Here is a 23419-nt window from a genome sequence, read left to right as displayed (position 1 = left end):
GATTATTTATTATATATTTCAAAAGAATAACTTTTGAAGAACATGTTCTTTAATAAAGAACAAGTATGATAATTAGGTTTGTGGTTTCCATGGTTTTCTATGGTTCCGAGTATCTTCTGGGTTAAGGATTAGATGGATCCTACAAAGGTTGGAAGTACATCCTGGGCATTTCACTAAACATGGTTGCTATCATGGTTGGTATACCTTGCTGGTGATAGCTGGCTAGGGTTTATGGATTCTATTAGGCAGGGTTGATGACTATTCTATATTTTCTTCAAAAGAATAACTTTTGAAGAACATACTTCTTAACTAATAAGAAGTATATCAATTAGGGTTGAGGTTACTCTCTATTTTCTTCAAAAGAATAACTTTTGAAGAACATACTTCTAAAATAATAAGAAGTATATTAATTAGGTTGGGGTGGTTTAGGTTTGCTATTTATTTCCCTAAGGAAAGATTGGTTGGTTCCTAAATAGGATGTTTGATAATTATCTATCACTGGTAGGGTTTAGTGGTATATGGTTAGGTAATGCTCAGGATTTGGCATAGTTGCTCCTGAGATTCATCACATTGATGTGATGCTAAGTAGGAATGAATATGGATGATGGCTTTGGTAATAGTATCTAGGGTTTACACTTGGTTCACCCTACTCTGATTATCTAGGTTTGATGAAGATGAACACATGGGATGCTAAAGTCTTAGTGATACACTTTTATATTTTATGTGACCAGGACAAGTATTCAGTTGCTACTATGGTTCTATGCATGAAAATAGAACACTATGGTCACATGTGAGGATCTAGGGTTTTGGTTTTAGAAGTAAATTAGGTTTCAAATGAATTATTGGACCTAGGGTTTCTAATTGGATTAGGGTTTTAGGATTTCACATGAAATGATGAAGTTATCATATTGTTTCTAATGGAACTAGGATTTCCTAATTATCCTATAATTCTTGGATTAATCACTTCATTAATAAAGTTGAAGTTATTAATAACTTTAAAATTAAAACATTATTGGATTTGGCATTTTATTATTTTTTAAATGATTTACTAATTAAGGTAATTATTATATAGGATTTTAAATCCTCCTAATAAGGATTTAATAAGTTAATAGAAAAGAAAAATTAATTTTAGTGATTTCCTTATTTACTTACTGGTTTTTATTTATTTTATGAAATTTTTACTAATTATTGAATTTTAACTTAATTTAGAATTAAAATTAAAATTTTAAATCACAAGTATTAAACAATTAAATTTTTATGAAAAATAAAAATTTCATTTTATATTTTTATTAAATAGAGTTTTCTTTTATAAGAATTTTAAGATCTTATTTATATTTTTCTGACTTAATTTGGATTTTCTAAATTTATTTGAATCTGCAGAGGTTTTTTGGATTTGTATTAAGACAGGGAATACTAAATACACCCGGCCAGATGTACCCCCAGGGGTTGACTAGTGGGCCAGTCGCCACGTTGGCTGCCCCCGTGGCCATGAGGTGGCAACCCAAAGCCATCACCGGCGGGCAGAGGCGATGGTCGCCGGCGGTACAGTGGTTCCCCGGGCCAACTAACTACACCACCAGACTAAACGCGTCGAGGCGAAGCTATTGGTACCCGCGCCGCTCCTAAATGGTCGCCGGAACTCGACCGACGGCGAGGCCGAACGGCGACGGATACGGGCACACGCGGCTAGGAGGCTAGGGGCGACGGTTTGATGCAATAAGAGGCTCAGCAGGTGCGTGAGCTCACCGTGAGCACGAAGGCATGTTGGCGAGGTCGATGGAGGACGGAGAAGACACGGCGGTCGCCATTTCCCTCGCGGTACTGCGAAAGGGGACGGCCAAATTCTCCCTTCTCCGAGCTTCCCGTGACCTGCGACTTCACCTAGACGAACAAGGACACCGAGGCGCTCCTCCTGAGCTCCACGGCGGACCTTGGGGTGGTCGGAAACGGTGGGGAGAGATGGTCTCCGGCGAGCTAGGGTTTCGGGATTTAGCGCGAAGGAGATGAAGAGAGGGAAATTGAAGCTTCCGTGGCGCTTTATAGGGTCTATGGCGTGCGGCTGGCGGTCGAGCAACGGCGGCGACGACCGCGAGACGTGGCTCTCCCGTCGCGGTGTCGATCTCCTCGCGCGCCCGGTGGAGAAGACGAAGGCGACGACCCCCACCTCGTCTTTATCCGCAGCGAAGGGGTACCCGGGCATGTTTGGGCCGTGCTGGACTGGGGCGGTTGGGCCGTGGTGCTGGGCTCCTCTGCAGGCTGCCGCTGGGCTGTGGTAGCCCAATAGGTATGTCTCTCTTTTTCTTATTTTCTTTCTCGTTTTCTCGTTTTTTCTGTTTTGTATTTGCTATATTTAAATTCTGTTTTTGATTCAAATTTGAGTCCTTTTATTTTGCGGGTGTTTGACAATTGGAATTTACTGAGGACTAATAAGAAGATCATTTTAATACTAAATTGTTTTTGAATGGTCATTTAATCTTTATGTATGCACTTTCTATTGCAATTTTTAACTAATCATGATTTTGTGCTCTCATTATAATTTCCATTTTCTTGTGAATCAAATTCTTTGGATTATTATAGTTGATGCTTTCAACTCAAAGTATTTTAAAGGTTGTGTTAAGACTTGGTTTCAATTTAGGGAATTGGTCACTTGCACCCGATTTTAGGTGAGCACTTGCTTTTTAAGATTTTGCGAGATATGATCATAACCATATTTCAAAGGTGGCACTAGGATTATGTTTAATAGCACCTTGAATTACCTATAGTAAACATTACTCCCATCATGGTTTGATCTTGGTTATAATGATAAGTGGTTGATCACTATACATGGTTTAACTAAAGGGTTTAGACCAGGTTTATCTTATACTCCATAATTAAGTATTGGTTTTAAATAGTGAACAATTCTAGGGTTCCCATTATACTCACATAATGACCACTGGTTTGCATCTCAATTATGCCTAGGTTCATGTTATGATCACCATAGTGATACATAAACTATGGTTGGGATATACCCTAGTTTATAGAGTTCGAGATGACACCATGTTGCATTTGCTAGGGTTAATCTCCCCTAACCAGGGTAATATGGTTAGTTGCTTCATATGTTATGTGCTTCTCTAATTACTAAGGATTTGAGAATTGGTTTTATCTTCTACCAATTAACTTCTATTATTGTCTCCAATTTATAATGGAAGTAACTACATTGGTTATAGTTCTTTTTATAGTTAACTTTGGTCATATGGATGTATGGTTTCTCACCATATAAAATGGAGAGTTTTACTCTAAGGTTTTCTTAGGTTCTTAAATCTATGGAATATAGATATGGTAGGATTCTACTTATGATCAACAAGTGATTCACAAGTTAAGGTTGGAATATAAGCATATGGTTGCTTACTAGTGATCTCTCTATTATTTCATGTGGAAATGGGATATTCTTATCCTATTAGGGTTTAACTTATCCTCACATACCTCAAGAGCATGATCATGGATTAGGCATGATCAACTTGTTCTTAATCTCTCTACCTCAAGTTCTTAGGGTTTATGATCATCACTCAATTTATAATGATCAAGGTTTGGCTTCCTAAGATATCTCTCATTTAATAGGTTTCTCACTTTCATGATCAAGTATTATCTTGATTAATCTAGGGTATAGTACTTCTAATTTACCTTCTTGAATGGGACTACTAGGGTTGCCCTAAAGTTTATATCCCGAAGAATGCCCGAGATAATTACTTAGGGTTCTTCTTAAACAATGATGATTTAATCATCGGGACACATGGATAGTTCTCTCTCATTTAGGAAGGACTTTAATACTAACCTGAAGTTAGGCTCCATAGAGATTGATGTGATCATCAAAATCTATGTTTAACATAGTTGGTTTCTCTCTCTAGGGATTGTTTTGATTAACATCCTAGGGTTGCTCTTAAAGATGATGATTTGAATACTTGGATGTATATCCAGGGTTTAGCTCAAGGTTTGTCATTGCTTTTCTAATAATTAAAATAGAACTCTCACCTCTCTAGGTTAGATGCTTAACTATTTGGAATGGAAAAGGATATATATTTCTAGAGTTGCTCTCCTGGTCATGATTCCATGTTTTAAGTGGAATCAATACCATGAGTATATGGTAGGATCATGAATTAGTTTTAAGATATGGAAAAGATAAGTGAAGAATAGTTTCTTCAATTATTGTTACTTGATTTCCAATTACAGGGATGTTCACATGTTATGGCTAGGAATATCATGTTGTGATATTTAATAAGATCAGAGTAGTTGATCATTGAGTAAAGTGTTGTTGTGTTGATTATTAGTTCCATTTGATCTAACCCCTTAGATCAACTTGTCTCTACCCAAAACAAGGTTTTAGGAAAGTCACATTGAGGTTTATAGCACTAGACTTGATGAGCTACTTCAATTCCACCAAGGTCAAGTGAAACTTCGATTCATGTGATCGTTTTACTTTAAAGCGCGAAAATTCCCCAGATTTTCTATGCATGAATGCAATGCACACATCTGTTTCCTCTATTTTTGTAACCCCAAATCCTGGGATATTACAATGAGGAGGAGGAAGATGATTCCTCCTCCTCCGCTGGGTATCCTCCAACGAAGCGCTTCCGCAGCTGGGCGGATAGCGAGGATGATGATGATGACGAGGAGGAGGAGGAAGCTCCAGCCGACGGCTGGGGCAGCAACGGCGAGGAGCTTCTGGGAGCAGCGCCGACGACCTCGGCGACGGCGATGATGAGGACAGCGACGACTAGTAGAGTAGGACTAGCGATGAGCGGTGCACTAGGCACCGAGATCCCTCTTTTGAGAGCCATCGGCTCTTCTTGTAAAGCCGCTCCTTTGAATTAATGAGAATTGTTCTTTCAATTTCTCCTTTCATTAATCCAATTTCCATCCTTCCGCTTGCCACACCAAGACCGATAGCAACGAATCGGACTATTATTGTTTTTCTTGACCGTGGTGTTTTGCGATCCGCGGCCGATGACTGTTCATCGGCTAATTTTGAGAAACCAGTTTCTTCCTTTTCTTGCAGCACCAGCACGGTCCAAACCTCGTACAAGACGACGGCTTTTCCTTCCCAGTTCCTCCCTGAGAAGGTCATGATGCAGTGACAGCCGATTCCAACAAAATCGGCTCCCCAGAGAAGAGAACCTCCAGGGTGAGCTGCCCCCCGAGATTTTCAGTCTACTCCTTGTGCCTTGTTGATTAGATCGGCTCCCTTCCTTCGGTGAGTCTGAGGCAATCCATCCTTGACCTGATCTGCACGTCCAGGCTGCTCTTGGTATTGCTTTTGAAGAGAGGATCCAAGCCCTTAAACTACTCCATTGAGGAGTTCTTCCATTAAAATTTTCCTTCGTGCTCCATTGACCCTCTGAACGTACCAGTTATTCCTCTTGAGTCGATGGCCATGCATCGGCTTTCACATCCTTAAGTCGATGTCTGCTGCATCGGCTGTGCTCAAAAGTTTTCGAATTTTTGAATTTCTTACGGCCGACTTATGCATCGGCCCCCATACTTCAATACCCATCACCAAAGGATGAGACACTTCTACTGTATATCCTCGTGTTTTATCCACCAGGTGCCCCCCCCGAGCCGATTCTGTCAAGAGAATTGATGGTATCGGCTCTGTTGGATAACATGTTGAACCCAGGCAGAATGGATGGTGAGGATAATTTTGGCCGATTGCTTGGAATCGGCCTCCACGTTGCTTGCTCGGTGAAGGTTTTGTGATGTCCCTTCATAAATTTTTGGGGCCGATCACAAGGATCGGCCTTGCCACGTTTGCTCATTGACGTGCTCTTGCTACTCGTTCGAGCCGGTAGATAAAACCAGCCCAATCTGCGACTTTATCATGTTGGTGCGCTTGCCGTCGTCCACCTTGAGTGCATCGTGTAATCGTGGAGCACTAAGCTTCGTCGGAAGAACGAGCACCATGTTTGTGCCGACCGATGTTTCATCATCGGCTTTCCTTTGCTTGGGGCGCCACTCCATTTTCCGTGGACGACCCTCTTCATCCGGGGTTCGCTGAACCTTCGCAGCCGGATCGGGCCTTGCCTTCCTCCGTGTATGCAAGTATAACCTCTCGGCTTCTTCCAGGCCGCGCAATCGCTGAACCCTGCGTTTCGAGAACGGCCGAGTCCATCGGGGCACCACCTTGGCCGGTGGTACTGTCTTCTTCTTCTCCCTCGTCTTCTGAATCTTCGAGATCTTTCAACCGAGGGGACTCAGCTCGTTTGCTCCGTGGCGGGAGAGGCCCTAGGCGCTTGAATACGGACACGTTGGCTGCCTCCTTCTTCTTCCGGTTGCATTTCGGGCAATTGCCGATTGTTGGCAATCGGCTCATTCCTGAATCCCGAGCGGTGTCCGAAGAAGGGACAGTCCCGAGTGCCTATCCTCGTCGACTCGCTCCCCCGGCTCTTCCTTGGCACGGCGCTCGTGCTCCTCCTCATCATGATCATGCCGACGACGTCTCCTGTCGTCCCTAGCCGAACGATCTTCTTCATCATCGCCGTTGTATCGCCGGCGTTGGTCATACTCGACTCACATACTTGTTGAGGAGGTGATCAGAGAGAGGTCGTTGATACCTTATGTTTTTCACCTCTCCCTCTGTGACGTAGCGCTTGCCGTCTTGGTGGAGCCGATCGCGTGGAGCGGCTTCCTCTGTATCTTTGCTATGAGAGCGGCTGCCCTCATCTCCGTCCTTGCCAAAGTGGTGTCCAGGTCCTACCATGTTGATATTGCACGGGGAATCCGGCTGGCACCCTCCATGGTAGGTATACTCCACCATGTTTACGGCGGGGAAGGGGTGTGTGTCGACCTTCATGGCGTACTGGTTGAAAATTAACCGTCCGTTTTCTATCGCCATTTGGATCTGCTGCCGCCACACCCTGCAGTCGTTGGTGGTGTGGGTGAACGTGTTATGCCACTTGCAGTATGGCCTTCCGTTCAGCTCTTGCACCGTGGGGAACTTGTGGCCTTCGGGTACCTTTACATGCTTCTCCGTGAGTAAGAGATCAAAAATCTGCTCAGTTTTGGTCACGTCGAAGTCGAACCCTTTTGGAGGGCCTTGTGGCTTCACCCATTTGCAGGTCACGGGGCTCGTCGCTCGAGTCCATTCAGCCACTGCTACCTCTCGATCTCCCGCAGCACCTTCATCCTCGTCCGCCTCAACCGGGGTCACCGCACGCTTGAATTTGTCCTGGTAAACATCCGGGTGGCGCCGCTCATATGCCGACGGCCTACGCACCATGTGCGCCAACGAAGGGTAGTCCGCTGGGAGGCCACGTCCTTAATCGATGATGAGAGACCCACCACCGCCAACTCGGTCGCTTCTTTTTCACTTATATGAGCCGAAAAGCATCGGTTCCTAATGGTCCTGAAGCGCTGGACGTATTCTGACACTGTTTCCCCGCGCTTCTGTCGTACTTGCGCTAGATCGGCAATACCAACATCGGAAGCCTCTGAGTGATACTGCTCATGGAACTACTCTTCCAAGTCCGGATGGAGTTCGGTGGCAGCGATGTGTACCACCCGAAAGCCGATCCTGTGAGGGACTATGCGAAGAACCTCACACGCAACTCGTCTGATGCTGAGATCGTGCCCAGCTGTGCCAAATACCGGCTCACATGCTCGATGGAGCTGGAACCATCTGATCCACTAAACTTTGTGAAGTCCGGGAGCCGATATTTGGGTGGTAGCGGGATCAGTTCGTAGTCGTTGGGGTACGGCTTGGTGTAGCCGAACGTCTTCCTTTTCGGCATCATGCCGAACCGATCTTTCGAGATTGCACAAATCTGATCCGCCGTGATGGCTGAAGGTGTCGAACCCCGAAGATTCGCCGGGGTGGCATACTTGACCAGCCATGCTTGCTTTTCCGGTTCTAAGCCAACTGCGGGAGCTGGGCTGTGGAGGTTTGTCGGAGTGGCGTACTTAGCTAGCCACGTTTGCTTCTCGGGATCGGCTCTCGACGTTCCTCCCGCCGTTCCGAGAGGCCCCCGATATTGCAGCCCGGTTCGAGAGTGCCCGGGTGTTGCGGTCCGGTACGTACGCGCACGCGTATCCGTGCGGGATCTCCTTGGGCGCCTCGGGTAGGAATTGGTAGTCACCAGGATCACCACCAATCTTGTAGACGACGTATGCCGATGAGTTCGGCGGTTCCGGTGCTGCCCATGCGAACGGGCGGGGCTGGAGTGGCATCTCTCCCTTGAAAGTCCCCGGAGCTGGTCCCGACGGAGAATACCGGTGGCTCATGATTTCTCGGACGACGCGCGGAGCGACACGCTCCAAAGTGTTCACCGGGCTCTCGAGTGGCGGTGCGGCGAATGAGCCACCATGTAGTTGATCTCCTGCCGCGGCGACCTGGTGCGTTCTTCGACGGGGCGGACGGATCCACTCCATCGAGTGCGCCTTCGGGTGTGAAACCCTTCCACCCGACGCCATGGGAGCGGGTTCGGTGGAAAGAGCCGATGAGTTCGGCTTCGAGGACCGCCTTGATTTCGTCATGCTTCTTCTTGAGCTCATCGGGCGGATCCTCGTACTTGGCCGGAGTGCCTTCCGCCATCTCGGATGTAGATGGCGATGTTGTGGATGTCGAAGGTGGTCCCACCGGGCGTGCCAGAATGTGTTGACGTCAGAAACCCCCTGGCGGGCAGAGACGGTCAACACGGTAGAGCCGGGAACAACTAGGGCTGCGGCTGGCCCCAGTCCCTCAGAGCGACGGCCCGCAAAGCCTCCTGGTCGCACGTCCGATGCTTATCACAAGGGCGTGCCACCTGACCTATACCTGGTCAGGAAGGTGTGGATGATGCCTCGCTTAGTTTCCTGCATGGCATACACGTAAACATTAAATACGAGCCTCGATCGGCTCTCAGGTTCCACCCATGATCCGGACGAGGTGCCCGAATATATGGTGGTCCTGCTTGATCAAGATAAAGCTAATTAGATCTACGACGATTTAGGGTTTTCACCGTATAATCGGATCATCCTACTCACGATTGGGCCTCGCGCTCGCGCACGGTGACCGTAAGCCGATCCTAGACAGGGTCTAAAAACCAACACGAGGTTGATCCCCGGAACATCCTTCAAACGCCACCCTACACGCCGCTGGATCCTCCAACCCTTTGTAAGGCCTAACTATTGCGGATGTTAAACTAATCCTTGATGAACAAGGAGCAACCGTAACGGATCAGATCTACTAAACTATGATCAAGCGGGGTGCCGCCCCTACACCCAAGATAGGTGTAAGGGCGGCTAGATGTGCAAGGGTCGCATAACGAAAGCATGTAATTCGAAGAACAATGCTAACCCTAACACATCTAAGATAACTACGTTGCTCGCCATCAAAAAGGCTTCGATACGAGCAACGCATGAACAACGTGGGCGAGGCTTGTGCTTGCCTAGATCGCAAGATGCGATCTAGGCAGCATGGTGCTTACCGGAGAAACCCTCGAGACGAAGGAGTTGGCGATGCGCCGAGATTTGTTTGTGGTTGAACGTTGGTTGTTGTTTATTCCATAAACCCTAGATACATATTTATAGTCCAGGGGACTTTCTAATGCGGGCGTGTACCAAACCGTGCACGAGTAAGATTCTAACTTCTAAACTAAGATGCGATCTAATATGTTACAGATACATGGGCAAACAAGCCCAACTTGGTATAAAAGGCCGATTCACGTATTCCTTCTATATATATTCTTCAAGTCAATCTCGATCGCGGCCCACCTCTGACTCGGTCAAAATCTGGTGATAACAAACCTCAATTTTGAATTAATTCTTTTTACAAATTGTGTTGATTTGGCCTAAGGTTATTAATACACAAAGCTTTAACACTTAAAACAAGCAATTTATGTTTTTAACTTTTAGGTTACCACTTTTAGAAAAGTTTGAGGTTGTGTCGAAATTTAAATTTCAAATCCCAATGCCTGACTTAGGTCAATTTCGACACTGGAGTTCAAATATTATCAATTTGATTCTTAAAGATACAAAAAAAAAGTTCAAAATTTCCCTGTATTTTAGAGATGGATACTAGAAAAACGCAAAAATTCGAAATCTACCCTTCTCGAGGACCTATTATTTGGGGTTCCAACTCTGCACTAAGGTATTTTGTGCAAAAAGTGTGGGTTCTGCTTTTAATTTTAATTTTTTGTTGGACCCTATTCTTAAATGTACTCCACTGATGTTTAATAAAATAAAAGCTTCTATGCCCTTCCTGTTCAAGTTCTTTTTTGAGATGGTAGTTGTGTAAGGTGGCACGGGAAAGGAACAGTATGAAAGCAGTGGGATCTATTGAAGAGGTAAATGGATAGATCAACCCATTGCCTATGGATGGAAGATGTTAAGGCACTACTAAAGGTGTTTGATGACTTTGAAGTTCAACATGTGCGATGACATGCAAATGGGATTGTGTATCGTCTAGCGAAACACGTATGCGAAAATAAACTTTGTAAGACTTGGCTAGGTACCTTCGGTGTATGTTGTGAATCTTGTGGCGTCTCAGGGTAATTAAATTTACAGAGTTTGATCTGGACAAAAGGAAAATCAGAAATGAGAAAATTAAATTTTGTTCTACATTTAAGCCGCTATAATTGGGACCCATGATATATATAATCAACGTTCCAAATACATATTCATATGTGAACGATTGGTGTGGCTTATATTTTTGTGGATAATATTAAATACAGTGGAGCTTACATGGCCTAAATTCATTAGTTGCCCAAACTTTTTTTTTTTGAGAAACACAGTACAAACGCAGGCGCTCACATACACGCGCATACACTCACCCCTATGAACGCACACACGCACACCCTACCCCTATGAGCACCTCCGGAAGACCGAGCCGGCGGATTGGATCTTGAAATTGACGAAGTCACCACAAGCGCCTCGTCTGTCGACGGGAACGTCGCCTCCACATCGAAAGAATATTCCGCCTTTATGAGACACACGGATGTCAAACCCGGGGTTTAAACTACAGTGCAGTGCAGGGTACAACCACCCTCCTAACCACCCTCCTAACCACCCAACCTCAAGTTGGTTCTCATTAGTTGCCCAAACTAAATCTTTTAATTTTACGATATCTATAGGCTGGTGAAGATATGGTATAGTACTACCAAAAATATTGGTCGTAAAGGAGGTATTGAATAACGAAGAGTAATTGTGATAGCCAGGAATCTGCGTTGCATGGCCGTAGCAAAATGCCTAATTTAGTCTGGCACGTCGGTCGACCCTGTCCACCGTCGTCCACGATAAAAAGACAAGATCGAGCCACCACCTCCAGCCCCACAACACACAAGCGAGTCTGCCGGTGCCGGGGGGTCCCAACTCCCTCACGAGCTCCCCCAAAATCCTCCACTACCGCCCCGCCGCGCACTCACAGACCAACACAATGGCGGTTCGCACGCGCGGCCACCGCCGGCTCCTCGCCGCCGCGCTGGCCCTGCTCCTGGTCGCGTCATCCGGCGTGGCGCGGGCGGGGCCGAGCGGTCCGATCAAGACGGTGGTGGTCGTCGTGATGGAGAACCGGTCGTTCGACCACATGCTGGGGTGGATGAAGCGGCTGAACCCGGCGATCGACGGCGTGACGGGGGCCGAGTGGAACCCGGCCAGCACCACGGACCCGTCGTCGCCGCGCGTCTACTTCGGCGACGGCGCGCAGTTCGTGGACCCGGACCCGGGCCACTCGTACCAGGAGATCCGGCAGCAGATCTTCGGCTCCGACGACGCGTCCGGCCCCGCCAAGATGAACGGGTTCGCGCAGCAGGCCACCTCCGTCGGCGGCGGCAACATGACGGACGCCGTCATGAACGGCTTCGCCCCCGACAGCGTCGCCGTGTACCGCGAGCTGGTGTCGCAGTTCGCCGTCTGCGACCGGTGGTTCGCGTCCGTGCCCTCGTCCACGCAGCCCAACCGCCTCTTCGTCCACTCCGGCACCTCCGGCGGCGCCACCAGCAACAACCCCGAGTACGTCCCGCATTACTATTAAGCCATAATAACTGATTACCTTACGAGCTGCAGTTTTCATTCCGTCGCGCGCGCTGTCAGTTCGGATTCGTTCCTATCCTGCAAATGCGTCTTGATTCTTTGCGTGTTTGGGCGCGGTGGATTTGATTCTGTCGCGAAAAGCCAGACTGCATTGCGTTGCATTGCAGAGAGGTTGGTTGGTCGCCAAGATTTATTGATGGTAGGTTGTTGGGGATGTTGCGCGCTAGATATGAACAAAAACGGCATGATCGTGCTAATAATTGTAGAAAGATTTTAAGAGAGTGTTGCGTATTACTCGTAGCACAGATATGGGGACGACCTTTTATATATCAAGTCTGTAGTTTTTTATTTAAAAGTTACCATTTCTTTTGTATTGATTGACTAGTTTTGGTATCGGGGTGTAGTAAATAATTTCATTGATTTTGTTTGAGAGTTTTCATGATCAATATACAGAGACACCAAAACAGTTGCTCATTCTATTATGGCAGTTTGTAGATATTTAATCACATCCAAACAATATTTGATCACCTCTGACGACGATTGAACAAGAACCCAGACAATATTATAGGTACACAATAACACTGTTTGGAGCATAGTTCAGTGGTCAGATTGACGGGCCGTTTAGAAACATGTTCTAGTACCTATATGGGTCAAAATTACGTGGAAACATGCACTCCATCCAGACGTACTCTGTTCGCGAAAAAATCTAGATTTGTGCTGACGTAGTGTAGAGCAGAGTGGCCGGTTTTTTCCTTGGCCTGGACAGAGGAGAGAGTATTCAGTGTAGGCAGAGGACACTGCTCTTTTCGGCAGTTTTCTCCTGCCCAAACTCTGAAAGGCAAATATGATTTCATACACAGCAAGCTGATCAGTCATCGTGTATGTGTGTACTCTTGGAAACCATAGCAAGCATTTAGTTAGTCAGGCCGTCGGTGAACGAACTTCCCATGCCGAGCTAGGTTGGACAAAGATGACGAATTCAGACACTACTGTTCCACTCTTGAGAAGTGCATTCCATATGGTTCTGTCCTTGCCATATTTCCTCCTAGCACTGTTTCTCTCCTTTTTCTTTTGTTGAGTGATGGGAGTGGTAGCACTAGCACTTGTTGCGAAAAGAGCTTTAGCTTGACATTATGGTGTTTAGGGTGACAAAAGTACATCAGGGTGAGTGAGAGGACACTGCCACACTAGTACACAAGAAAATGACATTGATTCGATAGTACAGGGGTGAGACACATGTCTAGCTGCGATTAGCCGCCACAACTAACGCAGAGGACGTCTTTTGTTATCGCCAAATCTTTATGGGCCACGCGTTGCTTTTTTACATCTTTGCTTTTGCTCATGCTCCAGATCATGTTGGATTAAATTAGACTAGTGCTAGTTCGATTAACTAATCGAGCTAGCTAGAGGTGGGCACGATCAATTATCCATATGAGATGATGCGATGCGAGCTCGCTGTACGCACGGCACGCAACCTGGAGAGTTGGCCCTCCTGGTTGACTGGTCTCACTGTCAGTAAAATCTTCACATGTCGCTTTCAATCGTGCAGCTCAGAGAAACCGTGTTAGGACAGGGACAGGCATATGCCTTCCTCCGTCCTGACATGACATTTATTCGGCCATGAGACCTCCCATGACTTGTGTCGGTACCGTCTTGATATCCGTGTGTCCAACGTATACACTATTTTTTCAGGAGTGTGTACCGTGTACTCCCCTCGAAGACGGTAAAAATATATTTGAAAGATTAGAATGTACTTAAATTTTTTTGACTTTTTATGTAATTGCATGGAGATCAATGATCCATGTGCCGAAATCTTAGTTTACTCTTTGCTTTTCATCTCATTCTTATTTTGACCTCTCATTATTGCTGAATTTTATATCTAACCTACCTTAACTTACTTACGAAAAGGTTTTGATGTTGTTGTTGTCCTCGTCGTCTAAGGTGTACTCCCCCCATCCCTAAAGCCTGAAGCCAAAATTTCTCAAATTTAACAAAGCGTATCCATAGTCCAAAACGTATCCATATTTATTACACTAAATTGGTACCACTTGATACATTGTAAAATATAATGATAACATGCGATATGATATATGTTACTAATTTTCTGTATAAATTTAGTCGAAATTGAAAGAGTATTGACTTAAGGGCAAATCTAAAGGTACACTTATTTTAAGACGGAGGACTTAACTTGTACTTACTCGGATCCATAATAATTGTCTAATGATTTTATTTCATTAGAGGGAGTATTTTATTTTCTTTGAGCGGGGAACTGGATCACTGGACCGTGCATTATCACAGCAGGCCCAACAACTTGGAACGTCTCAGGCCAGCAATAGGATTGGGCATTAACCAGCAACTCTGTTGGGCCCAGTTGCAGCCCAAATTGACTGGATTGAATCCCTAGGAACAGGTTATGAAAACTCAAACTGAAACTAACAAAAATAGAGTTCAGCAAAACTTCAAAAGTCAGATTATATCTTTTTCTTGACATGAGAAAAATCAGTTTTGGAAAACAACATCGCGAAGGGTGGAATATTTCTGAAAACCCCTAGTTGATGTGTATATTTGACCTAGAAATTAACCTATATGCCTCCCTCCAAGTTATTTTACATGCAATGGCCCCCCTCAATGTGCAAAAATTCCTGAAAACCCCCGTAATGTAACTTTCCTGGATTTGTCCCGGAGCATTGCTATCCTCACTTGAATAGATCACTCTTTGAGACAGAACAAGAACTACCTCACTCTCTCTGACAGCAATTTTCTTTTCAAACTGTATGATGCAGGTTGCTTGCAAGGGGATACCCACAGAGGACGATCTTCGACAACATCCACGATGCCGGCCTCTCCTTTGGCGTCTACTTCCAGGACGTCCCGGCGGTGCTCTTCTACCGGAACCTGCGCAAGCTCAAGTACCTCCTGAACTTCCACCCCTTCCACAACACGTTCCGGGACCACGCCAGACGCGGCTCCCTCCCCAACTACACCGTCATCGAGCAGCACTACATGGACAACAAGGACCACCCGGCCAACGACGACCACCCCTCCCACGACGTCTACCAGGGCCAGATGTTCATCAAGGAGATCTACGAGACTCTGCGTGCCAGCCCCCAGTGGAACGAGACGCTCATGATCATCACCTACGACGAGCACGGCGGGTTCTTCGACCATGTGCCCACCCCCGTCGACAATGTACCGAGCCCAGACGGCATTGTTGGCCCGGCGCCGTATAACTTCACGTTTAACAGGTTGGGGGTCCGCGTCCCGGCCATCATGATCTCTCCATGGATTGAGAAGGGAACAGGTTAGTGAGCACTTCTTGGTTAACTTCCGGAGGACAAATATATTATTTTCCTGATCACTGATAACATTTCGGATTTTTGTCGTTTCAGTTGTGCATGGGCCAAATGGTCCAACCCCAGCATCACAATACGAGCATTCGTCCATCCCCGCGACCGTGAAAAAAATGTTCAACCTACCACAGGATTTCCTGACTAAAAGAGACGCATGGGCTGGGACCTTCGAAGGCGTTGTGCAAACAAGAACTGAGCCAAGAACAGATTGCCCAGGTAAGAGTAGTTCGCCGTTCTAATTCGTAAAGTTCAGCATATACGGTCGACATGGTAGCTTGTTCTGACTTCCAAATAATTAATTAGTTGCTAACCCATGGATGCTATACATATGCGCAGAGCAACTCCCGATGCCGACGAGGATACGGCAGACGGAGGCGAACGAGGAGGCGAAGCTGAGCTCGTTCCAGCAGGAGATCGTGCAGCTGGCGGCGGTGTTGAACGGGGATCACCAGCTGAGCAGCCTGCAGGAGAGGATCAGGGACAAGATGAACGTGAGGGAAGGCACCTCCTACATGAGGAACGCCGTGCGGCGGTTCTTCGAGGCCGGCATGTCGGCCAAGAGGATGGGCGTCTCCGACGACGAGCAGATCGTCAAGATGAGACCATCCCTCACCACAAGGACCTCCCCCGCCGTCGAAGACGACAATCGTCCGTAGAAAAGCGTATACATATAGGGGAATTGGTGTTGGGAAATTACTGAAGATACTAGTACTACATAATAGAAGATCAGCCAGCGTAGCCTAGCCAGAATGGTGTGCTCGTGCTAGATTGAAATGGAAATACTGTAGGATGGATGGATTCTGCTGTAGGATGGATGGAGCAGATGGATTCTGTATACAGTGGTATACTACAAAGCAAAATGCATTGTTCGTGGCATCGTCGCATCCTGCATTTTATTCCTAGCTTTGATGAATGTCACCAAATTGTTTGGCAATTGACACACGCATCAAAATAGCTTCTGCAGCTCAGGTAAGGTATAAGTTGACTTCACCCATTGCAGCTACCCTGTTTCTTTGCCATGGCAGAGCGCGGCGGGCCATAGCTAGCGAGCACACACTAAGCGCGGCGCAGTGCCACTATCTCGTTGGTCGCTGCACTAGTCCATGCTTCCCGCAAACCCACAATTTCCCCTGTCCCCTCCAAGACCCACGGTTCCATGGAGCAAGTTTGAGCTTCAGCACCATCACGATGTTTTATCCAACCACCAACACGCACTATATCTGGAGTATGGATTACAGTCTGTGTGCACTCTCACGACGCGGCTTACCCTGAAACCTGAATGTGCTTGTCAGGCAATGTTCGTCAGGCAGCCACATGATGTGTAGACTGGAAAGGTCGAACTAGATCGAACTGTACAATGAAGTCAGCAATCTCAGATGCCACTTCTAGATTGCCTTCAGTGTTTTACTAATATGTGTACGCGCGTCTGTCTAGAATCCGGAACTGTATCTGCTTTGTCTGTCGATCAGTGTTATCAGTCCATGGAAGCACACAATCTTGACTCTTGAGCAATAGTTTATCCTGACCATCATCGTGAAGTAAACTGGTTGTGACTATAAACCTAACTGGAAAAGCTAGATTGCATCTCTGAAACCATAACAAGTCGGGAGGCTAGGATCCTAGCTCGGTTGGTACTTGGTACACACTATACAGAACTCAGCCAGTGCCTTGGCCAGCTGGGCCGGAAACCCCTTGTGCTGCCCACAGCCTACTTTCTTTGAGAGCATGCCAAAATAAAAAAACTGTATTCAGCCGACCTATTATTTTCATGGCACCGCGATGCAAAAGCCTACTTTCTAGGTAGAAATATTAAAGTACTTAGACTAGTCACAATGAGAAGTATCATACATTAGTATCATGCATATGCTACTAGTTTATGATACTAACCCCATAAGATAGTACTAGTATTTTTTATTATGTAGTACTAGTATCATAATAGTAGTATCAGGCTGGTCATAGTGGAGAGTAACTTAGACTAGTAACATGACATATGTTACTAGTCTAAGTTACTACTCCCTCCGTCCACAAATAAGTGCACATCTAGCCTTCTAAGAAATCCACAAATAAGTGTACATCTAGACTTCTTGGTATATTTTTTACGTTTAGACCCCTAGTGCATGCCTTGATTTTAGCCCCCATTAATTATTTTAGGTTTCTCAATGTTGTTTTATTGGTTACTAGTATGCACAACATTTATTAGCGCCTAAATCAAAGCATCTTTTTGATTAATGAGCAAATTGATTGAAGGAATTAGGAATTTTTTTACAAAAAGTTTAAGGTCTCTTGGAAACCGCGCGCGTCCACTTATTTGTGGACGGAGGGAGTACCTTCATAGTGGGTAGTAACTTATATATGGTGTCATGCATTGTGTCATTTATTATGTTATAGACTCATTTTGTCTTGGGGTGTGTGATGTTATGGTAAGAGCAAGTACAATAGAGTCCAGTCAGCTTACTATAAGACATTAAATAATATATTTTAGATGAATTGGAGGAGAGAGAAGAGGAGAGAGAAGGGAGGTGAGCTACTATGCAATAGCCAGCTCTTGCACGTGCTCCTAGGCACCTTGTGAGAGTGAAAGGTGGGCCATATATTAGTAAAGTACTACATTCTTATAGTCAACTATTGTACATGTTAGCTATATGATGACTACAAATCATATGCCATCTTGTTATAGCCAACAGTTGGCTATACTATTAGAATTGCTCTAACATAGCTAGTTACCACCTCACTCTCTTTCTTCATTTATTGGCATGCCATGTCACCAAAATGCCTTGAGATGTGTGATGTTACTAGCTATGTTACTCCCACTATGAGCAGTCTCATATAATCATCATATTTAATATTTAATGTTTTCTAGAATTTCAATGCAAATTGGTGTACATGATGTGTTTGCATTAAGTTTTCTAATTTTACGTACTATGATACGGTAGCATATTAGAGCAATTCCAATAGTATAGCCAACTGTTGGCTATAACAAGATGTCATATCATTTGTAGTCATCATATAGCTAACATGTACAATAGTTGGCTATAAGAATGTAGTACTTTACTAATATATGGCCCACTTTTCACTCTCACAAGGTGCCTAGGAGCACGTGCAAGAGCTGGCTATTGCATAGTAGCCCACCTCCCTTCTCTCTCCTCTTCTCTCTCCTCCAACTCATCTAAAATATATTATTTAATATCTTATAGTCAGCTGACTGGATTCTATTGTACTTGCTCTTATGATACCACACCCATCTCTCACCTCATTAATTGGTTCGTCATATCAGATTTTTGCCAACATAATATGCATGATACTTCCAATAAGAATTTGTAGACACACATTATAGAATTAGGTAGACTTAGCTCCCTCACGAGCCAAGTTGCCGAGGTATAAGAATTGGGTAGGCTCACATTATAGAATTGGGTAGGCTCCCGTACCTGAGTACATTTTTTTAATAGTTCCAATAAGAATTTGTAGACGCACATTGTAAAAGTCGTGTAAAACTTGGTTGACTTGGAGATTAATATTCTCACGTGACTAAAAAGTTAAAAATATCATCCTTTTTTAGCCCAAATTTTAGCCGCTTGAGATAAATCCACATTGCTCTTCGACCAACATGTTGTTTCAAACTTGCGGCATATGTTGATGTAAGTCGTTGGATAGCTCAAGAATGAATCTAGATGTCACAAGCTTTGTTGCACATCTCAACACTAAAACCCCCAACTCCAACAACATTTCTTTCCTTCACTTGGCCATCTTCGCACCATTTGTATCGCAAGAGGCTATGTCTCTCAACGGCCACCGCGCTGACAAGGTCTCCGTAATTTGCCCCCTTCGTGGATGTTGGTCCTCATCATCGGAAATTCAAGCTTGGTAGGCCTAGACTTAAACAAGATTGAACAAAAGCCAAATTTTCAAGAGTGGTTTTAACTTTTCCCACATGTTTGTAAATTGTGACACCAAATTAGCGTGTTCTCTCCATCTCAACACTCAACCACTAATTAGATGGTCCATGTGAAGCCACTTCTAGTGGGCAACACAATTACATAGGGCGGGTCGAAGGAGCAATGTGACGGTGATCAGGGGATTAATTCATTGACTTAGACCCGGTTCCAGGTCTAGTGGGTAGCAAAGCAGTTTAGGTCTCGAGGGTACGAAGGATCCAAGTTGGTCTAACAAGTGGGCACATCTAGTCAGAATCAGGTGGAATTGTTAAACTACGTAAAACCTTACACAATGTGACAAGTTCAGGGTAGAATGTGACATGAAGTTGTAAATGGGGTGAACGTTTTACTAACATTTGAAATTCTGTTTTTCTGTTTCCGAAAGGATGCCGAAGGGGCAAAATAATCAAGTGGAGAAGACAATAGTGCATGAGAACACTAAAGGCATGTACCTTATCTTAGAGCTGCCATATAGGACTTTTGCTAAGTTGGAGGAGAGAAAAGAGAAAAAGAAGGTTACCTTGATTTAGCTAAGGAATGATACCTTAGAAAATAAGAGAAGAAGAGTTTACCATTGTATCATATGTGTTTCATTAGCAACATAATTTTCTAACAAGTTTAAATTAGTTCTCCATGATAACAATAAGAAATAATACATTTTACATGTTACAGCAGTTGCATTCTACATGATGTGGAGGGCTAAGAGAAACCATGCCTTTTCTAACACACGTTTGGAGTCCATTCAGTTATCCGAAGGGCATGATGAATTTCGTTAGAACTTACAATCCAATAGAAAGTTCTCTGTAAGTTCGTTGTACAATGCAATTATCCAACCTAAAATACCAGTTGTCTCGTTTACTTCAATCAAAAAAGGTAGGTCATAACACAGATTGAATTAGACCTTACTCAATCACTCATCGCTGGAAAAAGTAGAGCGCAAAAAAGGCCACATCATCCTTGCCCCTCCTTCTTTTGGGAGGAAATCAAATGAGTAAAGGTCTCGACCCAAGCGGAAGTGCGATGTGTCTGGAAACTCGGGATCGTAAATGCAGAAGCGAAAGCTCGAGTGGAAGAGTGGAGGTCGCTCGGTTGAAAATTTGGAAGATGAAAATACCGCTCAAAATTAAGATTTTTGGATGGTATTTGCGTCGAGGAGTAACCCTAACCAAAGATAATCTTGTGAAACGCAATTGGCATGGGAGTACGCAGTGTGTTCTCTGTTGTCACAACGAGACGATTAAACATTTGTTCTTCCAATGTCGCTTTGCCAGGTCTATATGCTTCTGATCTGTATCCCCCGACTAGTGTGGCCAATATCTTTGGTAATTGGCTTCATGGTATTGATCATAGATATAGAACGTTTATTAGGGTGGGGGCGCTTGTCATTATATGGTCGCTATGGCTGTGTAGAAATAACAAAGTTTTTAATGATAAGAATTATTCTCTCTTGCAGGTTATCTACAGATGTACCGCTACTCTCCGTTCGTGGTCTGCGCTGCAAAAGGTGGAGAATCGAGGCTTCTTTACGGAGGCCTGTATACGATTGGAGGACACGGCTAGGGATACTTTTTCCCTACATGGGTGGCAGTATAATCTACGGATTGGGCCTCCGCCTTCATCTTAGGCGTTTACACTTGCTCATGTTTGATATGTAATTCGCCTTTTATTTATCACTATAGGCCTTTAAGACCTTTTGAACGATTGTGTGCATCTTAGCTATGCAAAAGTCATTTGTAATTGCTTCTCATAAGTAATAAGTAATAAAGCCCCCATTATAAAAAAAAATGCCCTAACAAGTTTCTTCCTATATGTACACCTCCAATCCTCCATGCCACCTTCACCATCTCACTTTCTGTCCTCCTTCCGGACGCTAGGAGCAAGCTAGTGATCAAGTGAGAACAAGTGAACAACCATGTCGATTCTAAGACTGTCCGTCCTCGTCGTCGTCTTCGCAACGTTCTGGACGCATTCAGCTGCCGTGGGCAGCTCGACCCTGCTCCTGGCACGCTCCCGCTCGCTGTCGCCGGCCAACACCGGCGCGCCGCTCACAGCATGGGCAGCCTCCATCGCCGCGCAGTCAGCCGCCGACGCGTCACGCGTGGCCACGCTGCTCGCGGTGCCCTTGTTGGACGCCAGACCCAAGAGCAAAGGCCACAGCCGCGGCCGCTCGTTCGTGCCGATCGCCCCGGGCAGGCAGATCCTGAGCATCCCCAACTACGTCGCCCGCGCGCGGCTCGGCACGCCGGCGCAGACGCTCCTCGTCGCCTTCGACCCCAGCAACGACGCCGCCTGGATCCCGTGCAGCGCCTGCGTCGGCTGCGCGCCCGCGGCGACGTCGCCATCCTTCTCCCCGACGCAGTCGTCCACCTACCGGCCCGTGCACTGCGGCGCGCCGCAGTGCGCGCAGGTCCCCGGTGCAGCATCCTGCCCCTGGGGCGCCGGCGCGTCGTGCGCGTTCAACCTCACATACGGGTCTTCCACGTTCCAGGCCGTGCTCGGGCATGACGTGCTCGCCCTGGAGGACGGCACCGGCGCCGCGGCGTCGGCCTACACGTTCGGGTGCCTCCGCGTCGTCACCGGCGGCTCCGTGCCGCCGCAGGGGCTCCTCGGCTTCGGGCGCGGGCCGCTGTCCTTCTTGTCGCAGACCAAGGACAGGTACGGCTCCGTCTTCTCCTACTGCCTCCCGAGCTACAAGTCCTCCAACTTCTCCGGAACACTGAGGCTCGGCCCCGTCGGGCAGCCGAAGCGGATCAAGACGACGCCGCTGCTCTACAACCCTCACCGTCCCACTCTCTACTACGTCGACATGACCGGCATCCGCGTGGGTGGCAAGGCCGTGGCCGTGCCGGCGTCGGCGCTCGCATTAGACCCGGCCACGGGTAGCGGAGGCACCATCGTCGACGCCGGCACCATGTTCACGCGGCTCTCGGCCCCCGTGTACGCCGCCGTGCGCGACGCGTTCCGGCGCAGGGTGCGGGTGCCCGTGTCCGCGCCGCTGGGCGGGTTCGACACGTGCTACAACGTGACCGTGCGGGTGCCGAGCGTCGCCTTGACGTTCTCCGGCGGGGCGGCCGTGACTCTGCCAGAGGAGAACGTGATGATCCATAGCTCGTCCGGCAGCGTCGCGTGCCTGGCCATGGCGGCGGGGCCGTCGGATGGGGTGAACGTGGGGCTCAACGTCCTGGCCAGCATGCAACAGCAGAACCACCGCGTGCTGTTCGACGTCGCCAACCGCCGTGTCGGGTTCTCCCGCGAGTTCTGCACGGCCTGATGCCCTCATCTGCTTAGAAGAGGATGTTGGACATTCTTCATCCCGGAGGGCCGGGAAGAAGGAGGATGCAGCAATCGAACCGCATTCAAGAAGTGTAGTAGTGACTTGTTTACTTTCGAGAAAGTTCAAATTATTGATCGCTGAACTTGGCAATTAGATTTTTTTTTCTGTTTCACCGGAAGTTCCGGTCTTTTGGGCCGGTACTTCCGCCTGGATTCTTAAGGTTAGGTTCTATCATCTTCTGTCGAAAACTGTCGTGGGTCTCTTCCGCTGGGACCGGATGTACCGGCCCCTGCGAGCGGTACTTCCGCCCTGACTGTTTTTCCCGCATAAAGGGGTCGGGAATGGGGAGACAGTTTTGTCTCCCCATTTTCCCCCAATCTCAGATATGTTTTGTGGTCCTTCTTCTTCCTTGGAGCCGGCGGCCCATCCGACCGGATCTCCTCACTCCGGCGACTCCCGCCGGATCTGCTCTGTGGGATTGTGTCTCCTCCACCTCCTCTGCCATGGCTCCTCCCGGTTTGTGCTCTCTCCCTCTCTAGTTGTGGGTTGATCTCACTAGATGAAAAATAGGGCACATTGCTAGGCTAAGCTTTGGTGGATATCACCTTCATGACGTTCCCTTACTAGATCTAGACTAGAAACAAATTTTTGGGGTGGAAGTACTCGCCATTGCTTTATCCCTGGAAGTTTCGGCCTGGTGATTCTTCTAGTTCTGGAATGGGTTTTCTGTCCGGACTCTGTTTTTGGCTTCCTTTTCCCGTGTGCACTTATCTATCTGCATCCATCTTCCTAATTGCATCTCAGGTGGTTCCAATAGGAGGGGCAAGGAGCATGTAGTAAATATTTTGCCTCACCGCAGCCATCAACCACCGTCAGTATCAGCAGCA

The 23419-nt window shown here is 46.6% G+C and overlaps 2 protein-coding genes across 2 annotated transcripts; both read left to right on the top strand.

Moving 5' to 3' along the window:
- The first annotated feature begins 11380 nt into the window (after window positions 1-11380).
- Window positions 11381-16202, top strand: LOC124662381 (non-specific phospholipase C2-like). The gene is made up of 4 exons (XM_047200225.1): window positions 11381-11955; window positions 14760-15277; window positions 15366-15542; window positions 15663-16202. Exons 1-4 carry the CDS (start codon window positions 11381-11383, stop codon window positions 15980-15982), a joined length of 1590 nt encoding a protein of 529 aa, XP_047056181.1. The 3' UTR covers window positions 15983-16202.
- A 4968-nt stretch (window positions 16203-21170) lies between these two features.
- On the top strand, window positions 21171-22529 carry LOC124659138 (aspartyl protease 25-like). Its single transcript, XM_047197073.1, has one exon. The coding sequence runs from the start codon at window positions 21171-21173 to the stop codon at window positions 22527-22529; it is 1359 nt and encodes a 452-aa protein (XP_047053029.1).
- Window positions 22530-23419: the final 890 nt, after the last annotated feature.

The sequence above is a fragment of the Lolium rigidum genome, chromosome 6 (genome assembly GCF_022539505.1).
Source record: "Lolium rigidum isolate FL_2022 chromosome 6, APGP_CSIRO_Lrig_0.1, whole genome shotgun sequence".
NCBI classification, from domain to species: domain Eukaryota; kingdom Viridiplantae; phylum Streptophyta; class Magnoliopsida; order Poales; family Poaceae; genus Lolium; species Lolium rigidum.
The sequence above is the reverse complement of the archived record's forward strand: the minus strand, read 5'-3'. Positions and strand labels throughout refer to the sequence as shown.